Genomic DNA, 19,379 nt, shown 5'->3' on the forward strand with positions numbered 1-19,379 from the left:
GAATATTCCGAGTTGGACAGTTCGGGGTTACTCAACCCTGAGTATCGTTTTTCACTCTGAGTTTTCTAAACCGGCTTCCTGAAATAGGGCCCAGGTATGTGCATTAGCATCATCATCATCATTTTGCCCTTGAAGGAGGATTTAGAGGTCAAATGCACCATGATATTTTAAATGGTGTATATGGTATTTTCTGTGTTTAACATTTATAAGACTCATTATTTTTGAGTTAGAAGGCTTTTTGTCAAAAGTTAGCCTTGAAGACCTTGGTGGATGTAAGACCAATTTTAACAGACACACTAACAAAAACATAACCACCTTGGTCGAGGTAATGATTTCAGGGTGGTATACCAATCTGAAGCATCATCTTTATTAGTAATACCACTATAGACAAACAAGGACAGAGGTTTCCTGGAGATGTACAGATTTAATATGGGAGATAGAAGTATCACATACACATCAAAAACTCTTTCTCTCAACTGGTTTCAGTATGAAGACTGTCATAAGTTATGAAAGGCTGCTCGGAAAGTTTTATTCATTCCATTCTGGACGATTCACTTTTTGACACAACTGTATTACTGAACATTATAGTGTAATTAAAAAAACAAAAAACAAAGCTACGAGTCAGCCAGTGCTGTCCACTTTAGACCCCTTTAGAGGTTTGTTTGTTTTGTTTTTTAAGCCTTTAAGTGTCCCTGCTGAGTGAAGCTCTTTCAAGTTCAAAAGTCCAGGTCAGGATGTGTTATCTGTTCTTCTTCTTGTCTTTCTTGCTCTTGCTCATGGAGCTCTGAGGAGTATTTCCGGAGAGGGCTGTAGCGTGGCCGCTGGACTTCAGATGGTCAAACAGCTTGTTTCTTGTGGAGAACTCGTTATTGCAAGTGACACAACGGAGGTTCACTTCCTTCTGGAGGTGGAAATGGAGATAAGTGATGAAAGTGACGATTGTTTTCTAACAAGTGCTGCATTTGAACTAATGAGACAGGGTGAAGCATGTCTCGCCACAGTTCTCACATAATAATTAGGATTTAATTAACAATATTGTACAAAAGTCTTGAGCCACATTTTATTTCTTTAAATTAGGAAATAATGCAAACATACAAGGAAATAAAGCATATAAGTAAAAAAAGTCTTCAGTGAAGAGTAGCTGAATCAACTCAAGGTTCAGATGCATCAGATCATCTCTTTGCTGAATTTTTAAGATAGGCGATACGGTGCTACTACTTTGATCTTCCACTAGCCCTGTTTCCTAAAAAGCTTTTAAGAACACAGTCCAATCCATGCTGAGATATGAGATATTTCCAGCTCTTTGGGGAATCACTTTGTTTCCAAAAATCCAGGGGTGTTTTTGCCTGTCAAGCTGTCATCTGTTTTTTGTAGATTGCAACATCTTTAGACACTGTTGCAAAAGTGCCTAAGGACGCCGTTTAAAATAGATTCTTTGCCAATTTATCTCTGCAGTGTCAATCCAACACTGCTTTATTGCGTGAGTTAGGTGCATACTTTCTTTTTTTGTTGGAATGGTTCATATTTTTCTAGAACATTAACAAACAAAAAAAATGTCTGAAGATTCAGGTTCAAGGACTGGACTGAAAATGAGTGAAAAAATGTCTAAAGAAAAACTCTGAAAGACCTTCAGAAAATCTGTCTCCTTGAAAGCAAAGTATAAAGAAATGTGGGGCGGCTCAAGACTTTTACACAGTACAAGAAATATTTTTAAATAATCATCTGAATTCTGGATTTTACAAACCTCAGGAAACTGTTCTCCTGTGTGCTGCTTGACGTTCTTTGGTTTGTCTTTTCCTCCTCCCTTCTTTCCCTTCGTCTTCCCAGTGCTGCAGAGGTAACATTCACATCAAGGATACATTTTAAAAAATAATAAAAAATGTTATTACGCTGCACAATTTCACCTAGGAATTGGTTGGTTCCCTCCTCTATCGCACCAAGTTGAGCCCCACACATCCTCAATACAAATGACAGAGATTATTATTATATTATTTTTTTCTCTCCATTTCTTTTCGCCCATTTCTTTAACCCAGAATGAAAGAACAAACACTAACTGTCACATTGCTACAACATGCACATTATTGTAAAGGAAAGTACTCTTGAAGGAACACAACTCAATTCATTGTTCTGTTCATTTTGTCCATCATTTGGAAAGATTTTGGGCCATGGTGACATGCTGTCAGGGCTGAGCTATATCATACCGTTCACGGTAATACCGGTAATGTTGGGCAATGATAGGAAAATGAAACCTATCGTGCCTTTGTTTACATACGCGCATGGCGGAAAAAGTATGACGGCGGCGACGCAGAATGAGAACAGCGAAAGTGGATCGTTGAATGAAACTGATGAACCAGAAGTGGTTTGTAAAAATGCTGCAACTTCAGTGTGGAACTGGTTTAGCTTTCGTCCGTCAGATACACAACAAAGCACTATTTTTGGTAGCGCATGCTAGCGGGCCGTCGTTATTACCGTGTTTTTTGGAAAATACGGCACACTTAAAATCAATCCTTTGATTTTCTGACAATCGACAGTGCCCCTTATAATCCCGTGTGTCTTATGTATGAATTCTGGTTGTGTTTACTGACCTCGAAACGATTTTATGTACACGGCGCTCGAAAATCTGTCAAATGTTTCAGTACGACTTTGCTAAGCTACGAAGCCGCACCGCTTGATGGATTGTCGGAGCATTACTGCAGGCACCTCGCGGAGTGATACGTACTGTGCTTCAACATAATATTACCGTATTGTGTGTGTATAACCCCTTTTTAAGTTTTGTGGATATTATACATGGTTATGCTGAGAATATGTCGGCCAATTTCCACTGGAAATGCCTTTTTGGTTAAACTGTCAGCAAGGAATTTGCATTTGCACTGTTACATTTGTTATATAACTTTAATGCACATAAAAAACAGCTGCTTGTTTAAGTGAAAATACATTGATGGGGTTTTTTTTGCACTAATAAAGTTGAGGAGTTGTAAAGTATTTTGTCTAGTGTCAATTATACCGTCAGTTATATCATTATCGCAAATTTTCAAATGTATATCGTGATAAATATTTTGGGTCATGCTGTCCCCTCACTTTTAATAGACTTAACAGGTACTCGTGGCAGCTTTCAAACTAACTCAGAGTTCCTTGCTTCGTTAACTATTACACCACCTATCTCACTCACTCAAACACACACATATCAAATAAAGTGCTCAGGATAAAGTTTAAGGACAGTCTTGTAAGTATAAAAGCACTACAGGAATCTGACTCAAGAACCTCGGGAACAGGAACAACACCGCAGAGTTAACGAGCCATTTAGAAACAATCTGCAGCTAATCAAAAATTTGACATAAACATTAACAAGAGATTGTGCATGTAAGACTGAGAGCTCATATATTCAGCCATGTAGATATATATATATATATATGTGTTAAACGGGTATTAATTTTACACCCTGCCAGGCCAAAAAAGTGAGAGCCTTACTCTGGGTGATTACTGCAGTGATTAATGTTTCGGCTGGTAGCAGGTCATTTAACAGCTTTAGCAGCTTCTTAATTCTTGCTGGACCAAGTTGTTCAAGATCCCCATGTTTTATGATCTGGCCATTGCTGTGGCGATGGCTTGGGGAAATAAGGGAGCGGCCAAGAAGTAAAAACAACTCAGAAGATTGTTGAAACAACTCAAATTGAATTAAGAGCTGCCTGTGCGATATCAAAACCTGGAAGGGTAGTGCTGAAAGTGAGAGCATTTTCACTCCTACAATACGAAGTTTACTCAAGGGACAGGGACTGAACAGCTGTGTAACCTTAAGAAAACCATTTATCAGTGAGGCTAAAGGACACAAAAGGCTTCAGTTTGCCAGGGAGGATTAACACTGGACTCAATGGAAAAAAGTCATGTGGTCCAAGTCTAGATTTACCCTTTGTCAGATTGATTGGTGCATTAGAGTAAGGGGGCTACATAAGTAACTGACATAAGAGGGCTGACGCTGTTGCTGACATTCACGCTTATATTTGTTCTTATGCATTATGTGTTAATTAGCGTGTGGTTTTGCCAGCAGATCAAAAAAAAAATAATTCTGAGAATTTTTTTCCACTCTTTGTTGTCGTCAGTTGTTTTTCTGGGACAAAAACAAAACAAGTAGCCGGACATGCACAGGAGGAATGAGTAGTTGTTGGCTGTGTTGACTCAACGTGTAGTTCCAAGGTCACATCATCTAACTACGTCAGGTTAAGGGTGCAGATTTCCCACTGGAGCATAAACCCCCAGAGGCGGATGAAGTGATGCACCCATCATGCCTAGCGTCTTGCTTCAGTTGGTCGGGTCTAGCTTCAGCAGTGAGGTCAGCTGACTACCTTAATAAACTGAATGACCACATTTTTTCCCACCATTACATTTTTCCTTTCCCTGATGGCACAGCTATACTACAAGATGGGAACGCCAGGATTAATCTGGCACATGAAACATGTCCAGATCTCACAGAGAATCTTTGGGATGTGCTAGAACCGACTTTACGCAGCAATCCGAATTTCCCGTTAATACAAGCTTTTGGTGAAAAAAATACACAAACAACAAAAATGAACAGCCATGCAGTGTATACCATCTTAGCTCAGGTTCTCAGCATGCTTCAACTTCAGCAAGACAGAAAAAAGAGAGAGACAGAGAGAGAGACAGAGAGAGAGAGAGAGAAAACAATAAAACAAAAGCAACACTTGACCAGAAGACAGACCTAGAGACAGATAAGAAACCGAACTGACCTCTTGACCTCTGTGGGAGGTAGATCATCCTGCTTCTCAGGCTCCGTGGGGTCTGCTGCTGACTTCTTGGAGGCATCTTCCTCACAGGTGGTCAGTGCTGGTTCTTCCTCGTCTTCCTCCCCTGGAGCACTTTGCTATGGCATTGGAAAGAGAGGGCAGAAGTCTTCAGAAAGATTCAATTCACAAAACCAGGCAAGAACAACACAAGCGATGATGGTGATGATGGTACGCACTGGGGCCGCTTTCTGCTGTTTTCTTTTCCGCTTCTGTTTTTTGGACAGCCTACAGGAGTAGAAAGAGAGCTCAATAAAAACAACTCAACCTTTTTAATACGATGCATCACCAAGAAGTTAAACAATTAGTATGCTATTAAATGGACTAAATGGGAGCCAAGCGCCACTAAATGGATTGTTTTCACTTATTTGTGCATTCATATTTGTATTACCTCTCCTTTGCATTTTCTCCACACTGCCTGATTTTTACATTTCCTAATGGATTTCTGATTACATTATGCTTGCCAATCAGGGTAGCAGAACAGTAAAAATCAAGTTTTGAGAAGGAAAAAAGACAAAAAAATACAAAATTAAATATATACTTTTGCCTTGGCTTTTCCTCTTCCTCCTCTTCCCCCTCATTTTCATTCTCACTTCCCTCCAGATGCAAACCAAGTGCATCGTCTTCCTCCTCCAGCTGTTGCCTTAGCAAAGCCACCATCTCCCGATGCTTTTTAGACTTCTCGTGGTTTTTCATGCTGTGAAGAGGTGGTGAAGAAAGGGGGAGAAAAAATATAAAAAGCGTGATGCACACAGATAACAGTGATGACGCTGTTCAAACTCATCTGAGATATATATAAAACAAAGAAAAGTTGCAACCTTTTTGAGTGCAGTGCTGAAAAGGTAACGTTTCACACTCACGCTTTATCTGACTTGAAGGATTTGTCGCACGCTGGGCAGTACAGATCATCGTAATCGTCAATCGTCAGCTCGTCTCCATCCGGCTGCTCGGCCTCTGTGATTGAACATTTACATGCATTTAGTGTAGAGAGACAGCCAGCAAACAGGAGGCTTTACTGTACACAAGCTTTAAATCCTTAAAGTTGGATTAATGCTGCATTCCTTTTACCCTGAAAGTCGAGGAACCAGAGCTGACCATGTTCCAGTTATAGCCCTAGTCATAGCCAGAAAAACAGGCAGAGTTTTTTCTGTTTGATTTTTTTTTTTTTTTTTTTTTTAAACCATTCTCCTATCAAAGTAGACCCTCTCAGTCATCACTGACAGCAGCTTTCTTCTGTTTTCCTTCATTAAAAAAAAGGCGCTGCAGCTCGTTCATGGAAAGAACATAGTTGGTTCTCTTTATGGCTCGTTTAGGGAGTCACAAATCACAACAGCACAGTACAGATTAAAATTCTACACTTGCTGCTGCCATCTTGGATTATAAAAGTCAGGGATTTTTGAGTGGGAACTTGGGATTTCGGACTTCCCATTTAATATGAACCACAGCATTAATGTTGATATAATATCAGCACCAATTGTATTTATTAGCACATTTATTTAAACTCAATATGCTTAAGACAAAAATCTAAAAACATACAAACCTGCAAGAGTTTAAGATGAAAACACAAAAAGTAAAATACAAAAAACACACACACATAATGTGTGTAAGTTATTAACAGCAAGCCTGTGATAATAAAAGTGGTTCCGTCTGTTTCTGAGTGTATGCACAGATTTGATTGACCTCAGGTTTGCAGGCAGCTTATTCCAAAGAACAGGACAAGACTCAGACAGTGTTCAGTTCCTGCTGTTCATGCCAGAAAACTGAGGAAAGTTGTGACTGGATATGCTTATTATCAGAGATTTTATAAAAGGAGGAGATCTAGCACACAAAGGCTCCTGAACTTGATCCTACATGGGATGGTGGTTGTCCCACTTTGCTCACAGACAGCCAATCGGCCACTGAATCAGCTGCCTGTGGTGGCAAAAAGTATTCAATGCATCAACAGTTTTCTAAGTAAATACATTTCTAAAGGTGCTATTGACATGAAATTTTCACCATATGTTAGTAACAACCCATCCAATTCACACATGCAAATAATTGGAGGTTTGATTCAAGTTTTTTGTAATAATGAGAAAAGACACAGGGAAGAAAGGAAGGAGCAATAAGGTGTGGAAAGTCATAACAGAAGCTGAAATCTATCAGCAATTACAAAGCAATCTTGCCACTTAGTGCAAATTATTATCAGCTGTTCAGTCCCAACTGATGGCTTATAAAAAAGATGTCTCATTACCAAGGTAATGAAACAAGAAACATCTCATGATGCGTAAAACCAGTGAGCTCTCACAAAACATACTGATAGCAGTACGTTTTGAATGTTCCAGTGGGCACTGTTGGGGTTATAATCCAGAGGTGGAAAGAACACAATTTCATCATGAACCGACCATGGACAGATGTTCCCCGCAAGATGGACCAGGCTTAGAAGAGTTGTCCAAGAGCCAAGCACCACAAATACTGGGAGAGTACAGTCTGGTCAGATGAGACCAACATTGAACCCTTTGGATGCCATAACACACCATGTCTGGAAGTCAAAAGGCCCTGCATATCACCCCAAAAACACCATACCAACAGTGTAGTTTGGAGGTGGGAACATCACAGTGTGGGGCTGTTTTTCAGCATGTGGCACTGGAACGCTTCATCTAATTGAAGAACGGATGAATGAAAAAATGTACCGGGACATTCTTGATAATAATCTGCTGCCATCTAGCAGGATGATGAAGATGAAACGAGGGTGGATGTTTCAGCGAGACAATAATCCCAAACACACAGCCAAGGAGACTCAACTGGTTTCAGAGAAAGAAAATAAAGCGGCTAGAATGGCCCAGCCAACCACCTGACCTGAATCCAATTTAAAAATCTATGGAAAGAGCTAAAGCTCAGAATTTATAGACGGGGCTCACGGAGCCTTCAGGATTTTAAAGATGTTTGTGTGGAAGAATGGGCCAAAGTCAATGCATGCGACTAGTTTCTCCATGCAGGAGGCATCTTGAAGGCTGCTAATATTCAGATGCTTGTCATATGCTCAACTATTGGAATATCTGTTCAGGACTCGACAGTAAACGATCAAAGCCAGCAATGAGCACAACCGAAAAACTCACAATTGGCAATTTAAAAATCTGATATTCTGATATAACAGTCGATTTTTTTCCCTGTCAGCCACACCAAACATCTGTAATTATTTATTTACTCTTTTATGCTCTACTGGGCTCGGGTCAACTGATTCTTGTGTTTGTGGCATTCCAATTGCGTGCCTAAAAACAGGGAAGTTTCAGAGTGGCCTCTAGTGGACAAACTGTGCAATATCAACACAATCATAACATGGTTAATATCTAATATCAGCTGATAATATCGGCCTGCCAATAAATTGGTTGGGCTCAACTGAACATGCAACAGCTGCATGCAGACAGTGTCACACCAATAAAAATGAACACATCACAGCCATTAATCATAAATCAGAAACAAACAAGACACAGTTTAAGGCTAAGGCCGCTGCGACTGAGTCACCCCGAGTCGGCACTCATGATCACAGATGATCAGCCTCGCCGGCATTCGGTGAACTCTCTACTTCCGTTTTATGCAGCCGCAGCGGAAGGTGCACCGACTCCCGCACCGACTCCCGCTGAATTCACCACCAGCTGCGCCGCTGTTTCAATGCACGATTAGCCTTCAGGGTCGGCCGTAATACAAACATTATTCCAAGCGATACAATGTCGTCAGATAATGCAAAGGTCCTCATAAAAAATTCGCTCTATGACCTTTCGAGGCCATGCGCTGATCTACAGCCCAGCCTTGGATTTCTCTAACTCATAAAAAAAAAAAAAAAAGATGTATTGCATGTCACTGAACTGCACTAACTTTAATGACATTGGCTACAGTAACTGTTTACATTCCTACAATTATTTACTTTTTGATACAAGCAGCTTTGAGAAGACCATTCATTATTGTACTACTTGCCATATATCATTTAAAATATAAAAAACATAAAGCAAGCAAGGAAATGCTTCCAGTATGTTGCAAAATCCGTGACTGTTTTCTCAGACATGGACTCAATATATGCTCGTGTCTCAGATGTAAAAAAAACCCAACAAGAACAATAATAAAAAACTTCTTTTTTTCAGTATCTGCATCCAGCATCAGTTCATCCAACACTGCATTTACTGAAAACTTTACGCCCACACGACCAACACAGCTTTTTCCCTGCAGACTGCGCCTCAACCTTCATAGTTAAGGTAGCTGTGTTACATCACTTAGAACTCCTAGTCAAGTGCAGTTATGGGAGTAGCATGTCCAGTTCATCTGTATATGGATGTGTCCGTCTCTGATGTGCTGTTGAAGGTTGGAAAGTTAGAAAGCCTATAAACAGATGGGATAAATCCAGGTTTTAATTGGTCTACTGTTTACCAGTAAATGTGTCATCACTGTTTACATATTTGAGGGACCGCATGTTGTGTAGCTATGGAGCTGACCTTCTGAGGGCCCCTTTATAGCTGCCGTTCGGCACGACAAAGTTGATGTCAAATTGACGTCATGTCTGCTGTCGCAAGCCGCAGTTTCTGCCGGTCGTGAACCTCTCGATTTTTGAAACCTAGCGTGTTGCGCCCTTGCCGCTGAGTTGCAGGCATGAGTGCGTGATTGTGTCGGTTTGTAATGATTTATCAGTGCAGAAGGTCAGAGACTGACACATTATACAGAAGTTGCTATAGTTCTAAAAGATCAGACTTAACTGCTCCCACACCAGAGCTGACACGAAGGTGTTGTCTGAGTAACGACACCTATCGTTCAGCAGAATACTGCAGCGATGAGCATTAATACTTGTTGCTGTGTGGTGACGTTACCGACGGCGTATGACATATAATGGGGACACAAGTGTGACATGAGAGAAGGTAACCCTTACCTCCGCCTTCTTCGCTGTTCTTCTCCAGCTCCTCTTCCTCACTTTCAGATGCATCTCCAAACTCTTTTCCGTACTGAGCTTCTATCTGCTGCAGCTCCTTCTCGAGTTCAGACATGGCCGCCCAGCTCTGCTCCTTATACTCCTCTGCCAGTCTTGGATGGACATACAGAGCAGTGTCAGGAAGAAATTTTAAAAACAAAAACTCAAATCTGTCCCCAGCTACTCATCTTTTACTCACTTGGCCTGTTTGAGCTTCTGCTGCCGTCTCAGCTCCTCCACTTTCTTAATCTTCTCGGCATTCTGCTCCTCCACCAGTTTCCTGTGGGCCTGCACGCGGCGGTCGCGCTTACGCACAAAGGCCACCAGCTGTCGCACCAGATCGTTGCGCTCCTTTCGAGCTTTTTCTCGAGTCTTTTTGTTCTCCTTCTCCATGGCCCTCTTCTCCCAGCGGTTGGAGGCCTGCCTCGTATCGTACTCCTCCTTCCAAGCAAAGTTTTTGCGAGTGCAGAAGCTTTGCCAGTAGCCATAAAACACATGCACTACCTGCGATGCAAACACAGAGAAAGCAAGACTTGAAGAGCAGAACACAGATCTTTGTTTGTTTTACGCACGGGAAGTAGAAGCTAAAGGAAAACAAAAAAAAACTGCTTTCTGTTTGAAACAGCTGCTGACGTGTGTTTTAAAGCCTTACGGTATCGTAATCACTCTGCGAGTCCCCGAAGGGAGGAAACTCCTCTTCCTCTTCCTCATCTTCCACCTTGCTGTGTTCCATCTCCTCCTTAACAATGGACTCAAAAAGATTCCTGTAAACGGTGTAAAAGCCCTAGGGAGAAAGGAAACAGTAAAAGAAAAAATCTGAGAGACACAAAGAATTTTCTTTCCCACAGTCCCTCAGGGCAGCGCTGCCAGAACGATCAGCGAATGCTGATGCAGTAGCTGGGTTCAGGGTCAAGGCAGGGGCATGCTGTGTAGGCTGAGATGGTACAGCAATATACTTCAGAGTCTACCCTGACCCTCTAGTTCATTGTCATAGCACAAATATTCCACTAGGGGTCAGTCTCGCTCATCAGACACCTTCAACAGCCATTAATGAGCGGTCCACTGAAGCACATTGAAGATGGGAAGATAAAGGATCTCAGATAAATCTCCATCATTAAAATTTACAGCTGTGATCTTTGATTCTAACAAACGACAATCAGCTGATACCACGATCGACCAAAAAACAAATTTGTAGTCTTCAAGTAGGATCTACTTTGATAGTGAACCCCAACTTGATTTGGACCAAGCACACATCAGTTTCATTTTAGACAACAGCGTAACCTCCAAGACTGCACATACAGCTGCATTCAGCTCCAGTGGTTCTTTGTCAAATATATATTTTGGAAATTGAGACAAAAAATATATAAATAAAAAGCCTTGGTAGAAATTTTAATGCTTGCTTTACCTTGGTTTCTTTTATTAATTCACTTTACTACTCTCTCCACACTTTGGCTACGTCCACGCTAGCCTGGATGAATTTGAAAACTGTGTTTTTGTCTGAAAACGCTGCGCGACCACACATCGTTTTCGGTCGTTTTCACAGAGTTGTGCGTCCACATTGAAACGGCCGAAAACGCTTACGTTCCAGTACTGCATATACGTGAAACGCAAGACGATTCAACCTACCTCATTCCTGTCTACCGTTTATTTACTTGCCGGCTCTTTGAAACGTCGCAGCAAAATGCTGAGGAAAAGCCCCGAGTTTTTTCAATGGACTAACAATGAGGTGGAGTTGTTGCTGTGAGTAACACAAAAGTACAAAGTTGCAAAAACGAAGACAATTAAAGAATTTGAAGAAAAGCTGTTATCTCAGGTGTGAGTGGTGCCACAGCTCCAGAGTTGAGTTTCTCTTCCAAATGGCCCCAAACAACTTATGTGGGATTTGTTTTGAGTTCCAGGGCATTTTTATTACAGCCATGGTTATCGCACATCCTATCGAGTTTATCTCACATGGTTTACACTCCTGGTAAGCCTCACAAACTTAAGCCTTGAATATACTTTCAATATCCACGAGTCTGCAACGGTCTGCTTGGGTAAGAGTGACGTGATGTTTGTTGAGCGGTAAACACTAGGGTCCACATGGACTCCAGTAGACGCCATGTCTGCAGTAGAGTATAATGACAGCTTTAAAACAATTTCTTTTCACGCCCACCAACAGATGCAGCACAGAGAAAAAAAATTACATCATGTTGGCCGGTAGTGTTTTTTGCCTTATTGAATTTCCTACTTTTTTTCAATACGCATTTTTATATTTCTGGTCAAAAAAACTAAATTGTGTTAAATAATCTGATGGCTTGAGGCAACACCACCCTTTGCACACGCGATCAAACCCACATATACCTTCTCGTCATCTCCGTAGCCTGAGTAACATGTGACCGTGAAGTACTGCAGCAGGTCAATGCTGTCGTCTTCATAATCCCCACTGAGCCCTCCTTTCAGCAAAGCCTCCCTGTGATTGTCATACCTGTAACACAGGAACAGCCAGAAGCACCAATACAATTTATCAAGTCTGCACAAACCAGTACAGCTCAGACTATGAGCAAGGCTCTGGAATCTGAGGGTCGCATTATTCGGACTGCCGTGTTTGTACGAACCAAGCTCTCTCCTGTGGGTCACTCAGGACGTCATAAGCTGCCTGAATCAACTTGAACTGCTCTGCTGCTTCCTCTGCATTGTCCAAGTTTTTATCTGAAAGTTTCAGAAGGAAAAAAAACAAAACACTTTGTATTAGAGGGACTCCCTTGCCTAAAAGACTTATTGATAACCCCATGAAGCAGCAAATCATGATGGTGACATGTTGGTGCAAGAAACAAATAAAGAGATGAGAAATCCGACAAACACAACACAGTCTATAGCAGTGAATTCCTGCAGTGATGTCAGAAAAACACTCACAGCGATGTCACAGTTCTGAACTGACATCTTTTCCTGTTGTAAATGTTGTGATAACTATTTAAATGCTGTCCCTGACCCAACAGCCTAACTAAACAGGACTACAAATAAACTGAAAAGGGCAAACCCTCCCCGAAAACCAACTAAGACTAAACGGCTTAAATTGTAACTACAGTTTTTTAAGTATTCAAAAATTAGATTCTACGATAACTCAACATTAAATCCACTCCCACAATGCTAAATGTTATACACGTATATCTTAGAAGATGCTAACGTCTCAGTACCATTATTATACTGACAGGTTACTACCACTCACCAGGATGCCACTTCAAGGCCAATTTACGATAAGCTTTCTTCAAATCATCGTCTCCCGCGTCACGTTTCACACCCAACACTTCATAGTGACACTTCATTTTTAAGAGCAATCAAATAAACAGAATCAATGATCACGTTGTCCCAGGTGAGGTTAACGGTAGCATTCGACTAGCGACCGGCTAGCACACCCGCTGTATCTCTGAAAAAGTCAGACTTATTTAGCGGTAGCGACAGTAGTGTGATGTTAGCCCTTACATGTTTACTGTTTCTGTCACTTACAAACACCTTCTATATCTGAAGTTACTTTTAAACGCGTCTTGACACCGTAATACACACCACTGTGTGCGGGACTGTCTGAGCTGAAGCCGCTAAATCTCGCGAGATTTCTTCTTTGCTTCTTTCAAATACCAGTAAATTCAAAGGTGTGGCTGATCTTTGTTGCCCTCTATAGTTCAAACTTGATCTGTGATTTTTTTTCCAGACTCAGAAGTTGTTAATTAATGTTAAAAATAAATACAATAAATAAAATTAAAATTAAAATCCGACTTCTGGTGAAAAATACGTGAAGCATTCAAATCAAGTCCTTTCCGTTCATCACATTAGCAAATGCTGCAGGTTAGATTAGCCTTTCAGCATATGTTTTAATCCCCCCCCCCCCCCCCCATTTTCCCTTGGGGGTTGCCAGTTTTGCTGCTCTCTCTTCACAAACTGGAAGCACATCACTTTAACTTTCCGTGGTTACAGATCAGAAGGTATCACTACACTTCCTCTCATGCATTTATCCATCAGTTAACTAATTTCCTTTTAATCAGTCTGTATCAAAAACTTCATTTGAAACAAAGTGTCTTTTTTGTGTGTGCATCCTTACATTTGGTTTCAATTTCCTTAATATCCTGTGCATGCGCCCTGATTTTCTGTCTTTTAACAAAACCCCAAACTTAAAATCTGTGGTAGTTTCAAGTTCCATTTTCAAAGTTTGACTCTTTAACTTTACATTTACATTCTAGTTCAATTATTAGTGTCAAATCATAACAAATGCTATCTCACAGTGCTTTGCATTGCAGGTTCAAGACATTTAAACTTCCCTTCAGTAGAAAGAAGCCATCTGGAAGACAAAAAGCAGTGTTAATGGCGTGTACCAGTGACACACAAATGCCTGGAGAGTAAAAGAAAAGAGAGGCGATGTCTACCCACCTTTGTACTTTTAACACTTGTACTTCTTAACCCTGAGGAACCAATGGGGTCAGATCCGACCCCATTGGTTTACTAGGGAAACGATGGGGTCAAATTTGACCCCATGGGTTCTCCAGGGTTAAATTATCTCCTGGATTTTACAAAGAGGCAATAAAGGGAAGCTAATACGAGAGAAATACATGTGTTTTACTGTCACAGTCAATCTTTCACTACTCGTTCCTCCACATCCCTGTCTTCACGAGCTCATGGCGCCCTCTAGTGCTAACAAGAAAGCTTGATGCTTGTTGAAATAACTACTAAAGACCTAAATTTAGTATGTACCTCGCTGAAAACAAAGGTAATTTACAAGACACCCAAACTGCCACACCTCTGTGTTTTATTCTTTTATAATCAATCATTCACTCACCCACCGTGCTCCACCTTAGTCATTGTGAGCACATGAAAACCTACTTAGAACTAAACTTGAGTCATGTTACAATAAAAAATTAAAGAGGACCTTACATATTTTAAATCTGCCTTCATCTCGTGTTTATGGAGGTCAAAGATGAAAAATAAAACCTATATATAATGTTCAAAAACAAGTAAAACAGCGGCTTGTGTCAGCGGGTTTTGGATTTAGTCCATGGTTACATAAATCTCTGTTTGGGACAATGCAGTAATAATTGCAGAGGTCTTTTTATTTTTTTTCCTAATCTACTTTGTTCTGATTAATGCCTTTTGTGTATGTTTCTCCACACGCAACCCTTTGCGTGTCTGCAGTATTGTTTCCACCAACAGGAAGGAGCAGGTAATTATAAGCAGATTAGGAAGTGGTAACAATGACTTGAATGCTATTCTTCTTCATATAGGAAAACATCCCACTGGGTATTGTCATCATCAGTGCCCAGAAAAGAAAAGACATCAGGGCTCATGATGACATTAATAAGGGAATAATAAAAGGAAAGAAAAAAGACCTATGGGTGCATGGCTGCAAGGGTTAGGATATATGTTGTGTGACAGCAGAGATGAAGATGAGGACTTTGTGTGGTGCAGGCAGCCTGGAAACCGTGGCAGCAACATAAGCGTCTTGTCATACTGTATTTCAAAAATAACCAGCCGTTATCAGCATCCTGTACCCTAACATTGGTGATCAGGATAAGCGGTCACACATAGCTGGTTACCAACTCACTTGGTCAACTGAGCAAGTTCTGGGGGAAATGATTATTCAATCCCTTGCAGAATTAGTTTGCTCGTTTACAAAGAAATGTCTCTAAAGAAACAGTCTCTAATCTTCACGGTAGTTTTAATGGAGAGACACAAAAGATAAAACCAGAAAATATAAAACACACACACACACACACACACATTACATAAAAGGTATGTACCTGTACTTTTACAGTATTTGGTGAGGAAGAAACACTTTTTGGCTAGTAAAGCGGTAAGACGTTTCTTATAGTTGGTCACCAGGTTGGCAACCAGATCAGGAGGGATTTTGGCCCTTCTCTCTAAATCCTTGTGGTTTCTTGGCTGCCACTTGGCAACTGGAAGCTTCAGCTCCTTCCACAGATGTTCAATAGGAAAATTGGACCTTTGGTGTGGTGAAGCTGTCTTGTACTTAGCAGAAAAGGAGTCCGAAAGCATGACGTTTTCACCTCCATGCTTGACTGTGGGAATAGTGTTCGGGTTGGGTTGATGCCATGCATGATTTTTAGTTTCTTTTGACCACAGTACTTTCTCCCAAGTCTTCTCTGCTTCATTTAGATGTTCACTGGCAACTAGATGGGCTTTAACATTTGCCTTATCGAGCACGGGGACCTTGGTGGTGCTGCAAGACGTCAATGCACTGCAGCATAGTGTGTTATCAAAGGTCTTCTTAGTGATGGTGGTCCCAACTGCCTTCAGAGCCTCCTGTATAGTTTTAGACTGATCTACTACTTTCCTCATGATTATCTTCATCCTATGAGGGAAGATCTTTCATGGAGTACTAGACCGAGGGTGACCAATGATTATTTTATATTTCTTCCATTTCCAAATATTTGCAACAATTTTCCCTTTCTCTCTAAGCTTCTTGCTGATGGTTTAGAGCTCAGTCAAGCCTTGTGCAGGCCTCCAATCTGTCCCTTACATCCTTTGGCAGCTCTTTGGTTTTGCCCATGGTGGTGGAGAGATGCTTTTTTCTGGATTATAAATTGATATTATCCCTCTTTCATTTAAAAATGAAACTAGCAAAACATGAGAAAAATGAGAGAATCTTCATTTCTTTGGCAATGAGCAAACTTACAATTTCAGCAGGGGATCACATTTCCCCACTGTAGGTGTGAGCACGTTCACATGCAAGGGGTGATTTGGCAATCACACTGATTATTACATTAACAGAGAATCAAAATAACACAGCTACTAAATCGGCGACATGAGAGAAAAAAAACTGTACTGTTTTGTGTTAAAAGTGCTAGTAAGTAAATAAAATTTATTTATATAGCGCTTTTCACAGATAAAAATCACAAAGTGCTTTACAACACAGGAAATGGGAACATAAAAACAATATAACAGTAAATAAAGTGTATTGCTGTATGAATTTGTGAGTGCTTTCAGTGTTTTGGACAGTAAGACGGGAAAAGAGCTACATATTGGTAAAGTGTAGCTGACTTCAAGGCAGGAAGAAAAGCTGGGAAAAATGCCAATTGTGCGAGTTAACAAATTTATCAGTATCACAACTTTATCATTTAGGAATTGTGACATTGATCAAGAGTTCAGTCGGTGGAGAGTTCATACCTGTTCATCTCTAATCTGGCGTTGTGCCAGAAAGTGTTTTTTACATGTAAGATGTTTGCTTGTATTGGTAATGCATAATGGACCTTCCATGTGTACGGACATGTGCAGGTATATATGTCTGTATATGTATACATATGTATATTTAGTGTGTACATGTGTGTGTGTACATGTCTATAAATAGGAATAGTAGTGGTACAATAGCTATATCAAGCTATATAGTTTATGTCTTCCATATTTCCAATTATATCCATAATCACATACTGTGTATGCTACCACTGTATATAGTGCATTATCTTACTTTTTTTCATTGATTGTACTTATTTGTATTTTTGTATTTCCTTCTGATATCTGTACCTGAGCTGAGGTGATGCAAAAATTTCCCCGTTGTGGGATCAATAAAGTCTTATCTTATCTTATCTTATCTTATCTTATCTTATCTTATCTTAAACAGACAGAAGGACTCTGGCCAAAATAACATCTCTGATGAACAGAGTCTCCCACCCCATGCATGTAAATGTTGCTGAACTGCAGAGCTCCGTCAGAGACAGACTGCTGCATCCTAGATGCATGAAGGAGCGTTTCCGCAGGTCCTTCCTCCCTGCAGCTGTCAGACTGTACAATCAAAACGTTCCCAACAAACACAGATGTTTACATCAGTGCTGTAACTTGCACTATTTTATCAACCGATTCACACTATAACCTGGGTTTGCCTCTTATCTTTATTTAATTTTATTTAATTTAATAACGGTACAGTACTCTGTTTTTGGTAACCATTGCCTCTCATGTAAATATGTAAAAATTGTGTATGTTTCTGTTCTGTGTCTTGGGCACTGTTTGTTTGTATATGTGTCTTTCTTGCTGCTGTTACATCCAAATTTCCCCTTGTGGGACAATTAAAGGATTATTCTCTTCTATTCTAGTCTATTTAAAAACATGACTTATTATTGTACCTACATTATAACCAATCAAGTCCTTTTTGGGCACCTGAAATATCTTTATAGAACTATAACGCTAATTTGTTGCCATTTCTGATACAGCCCCCTCAAAGACATTTTGAATGTCAACAAGACTCTTTAATGGTCATATAAAATTAACCTTACCAAAAACTAATTTCATTTTCTACCTTGTAGCAAGAATGTTGTTTGTGGCTCAAGATGACCTAATAGCGATCATAAGGGAAACATTTGGCACATGCTTCACATGTTATAGGCCAACAAGTCAATTACAGCAATTAAAATACGAGTCATCACTTTTTTGGCGAATACCAGAAAGAACTTTTTGGCAGACGATCACTTAAGGTTCAGAATGAGTTACCATGGCGATGTAACCCGGTAACTGATTGACCTTTTTAGTACAGGGAACCCAGGGTTCATCCTGGAGCTACTTAACAAATAGGCTGTGTCCAAATTCAAGGTCTGCACGCCAGTGTTGCCAACTCCTCAGTAAGGAAAATCACTATTGGTTGTCCTAAAAGTCGCTAGAAGTCGCCAAATGACGCCATCACCTAATTTGCATAATTGATCATGCTAATGTAATTGTAACCTACGTTGTTGGAGAGAGAAATAACATCGTGGAAGAGACATAAAGTGAGTAAAAACGTCCTAAATGCAGTTAGAATTTATTTGGAACTACAAATTAAATTTCTTTTAGCAATTATTGTTTTTTAATGTCACAATTCCAACCCTGCTCCTTTATCCGGGCCTGGACCGGCAAAAGTGACCCGAAATTGGCACTCTGGTGGAGTTACTTTGTGTGTGAGAGTGTGTGTTTATAAGTAGTTTTAAACCTTGTGATCCACAAAACAGCATAACAGTAAAAGAAGAATTGACTGCGTTACAGTCAGTGCGGGAGCAGCGACTTCGCTCATGCGCGATTCATTTGCCGTTTGGACGCACAGGTGTGAACGTCTCCTGCCCTGATAGCAGTTGGGGGAGGACTATCCTCCGCCTGGGAGCGCTTTGGCATATATATGTGTGTGTGTGTGTGTGTGTGTGTGTGTGTGTGTGTGTGTGTGTGTGTATCATAATAATCTGACAATACTATTATATAGGCCATATTATATTTACATTACCACAGTGAGATGATTTTAGTCTCATGAACAACATTAACTAATTGTTATTTACTAACTAATCTTACATGACTGTTCAGCACAGAAATGACGCCCAACAATCATGTTTTACAGTCCTGTGGTCTCAGCCTCAGATACTCAACTAATCAAAGTGATGTCATGACAAAAATGAATGACCAACAAAACATTTTTCTCCTTCATTTCTGTCAAACAATGCTGTATGTAACGTGTCTCGCGGTTAGTATCATGGTTGCTAGGCAACCTGTACAGCGCGACCGTCCCATTTCACAAGCCTCTCACTTCCGCACTTCTCGTACTTCTAGTACTTACCGTACGTAGTATGCGTACTTCAAGCGTGCAGACCCTGAATTGGGACACAGCCATAGATTGGGTTAGGCAGGCAGGTGGAGGCAGGAATTGGCATCATGCCACTCCT

The 19,379-nt window shown here is 40.5% G+C and overlaps 1 protein-coding gene across 1 annotated transcript; it reads right to left on the reverse strand.

Annotated features, from left to right (window-relative positions):
* Positions 1 to 404: 404 nt before the first annotated feature.
* On the reverse strand, positions 405 to 13,309 carry dnajc21 (DnaJ heat shock protein family (Hsp40) member C21). Its single transcript, XM_080873590.1, has 12 exons — positions 12,932 to 13,309; positions 12,321 to 12,414; positions 12,067 to 12,190; positions 10,379 to 10,510; positions 9,926 to 10,230; positions 9,688 to 9,839; positions 5,657 to 5,750; positions 5,338 to 5,493; positions 4,976 to 5,024; positions 4,743 to 4,876; positions 1,745 to 1,829; positions 405 to 901 (listed from the first exon to the last, which is right to left on the reverse strand). The coding sequence occupies exons 1-12, from the start codon at positions 13,026 to 13,028 to the stop codon at positions 740 to 742; spliced, it is 1,584 nt and encodes a 527-aa protein (XP_080729716.1). The 5' UTR covers positions 13,029 to 13,309; the 3' UTR covers positions 405 to 739.
* Between the last annotated feature and the right edge of the window lie 6,070 nt (positions 13,310 to 19,379).

This window comes from Rhamphochromis sp. 'chilingali' (genome assembly GCF_963969265.1).
Source record: "Rhamphochromis sp. 'chilingali' genome assembly, chromosome: 2".
In the NCBI taxonomy this organism is placed as follows: domain Eukaryota; kingdom Metazoa; phylum Chordata; class Actinopteri; order Cichliformes; family Cichlidae; genus Rhamphochromis; species Rhamphochromis sp. 'chilingali'.

Excerpts from the sequence above, each read along its gene's own strand:
- dnajc21 (XM_080873590.1), bottom strand. The coding sequence starts at position 13,028 with ATGAAGTGTCACTATGAAGTGTTGGGTGTGAAACGTGACGCGGGAGAC. Across the intron at positions 12,191-12,320 it reads GACCCACAGGAGAGAGCTTG|GTATGACAATCACAGGGAGG; the intron begins GTTCGTACAAAC and ends CCTGTGTTACAG. Across the intron at positions 5,494-5,656 it reads TCCTTCAAGTCAGATAAAGC|CATGAAAAACCACGAGAAGT; the intron begins GTGAGTGTGAAA and ends ACCTCTTCACAG.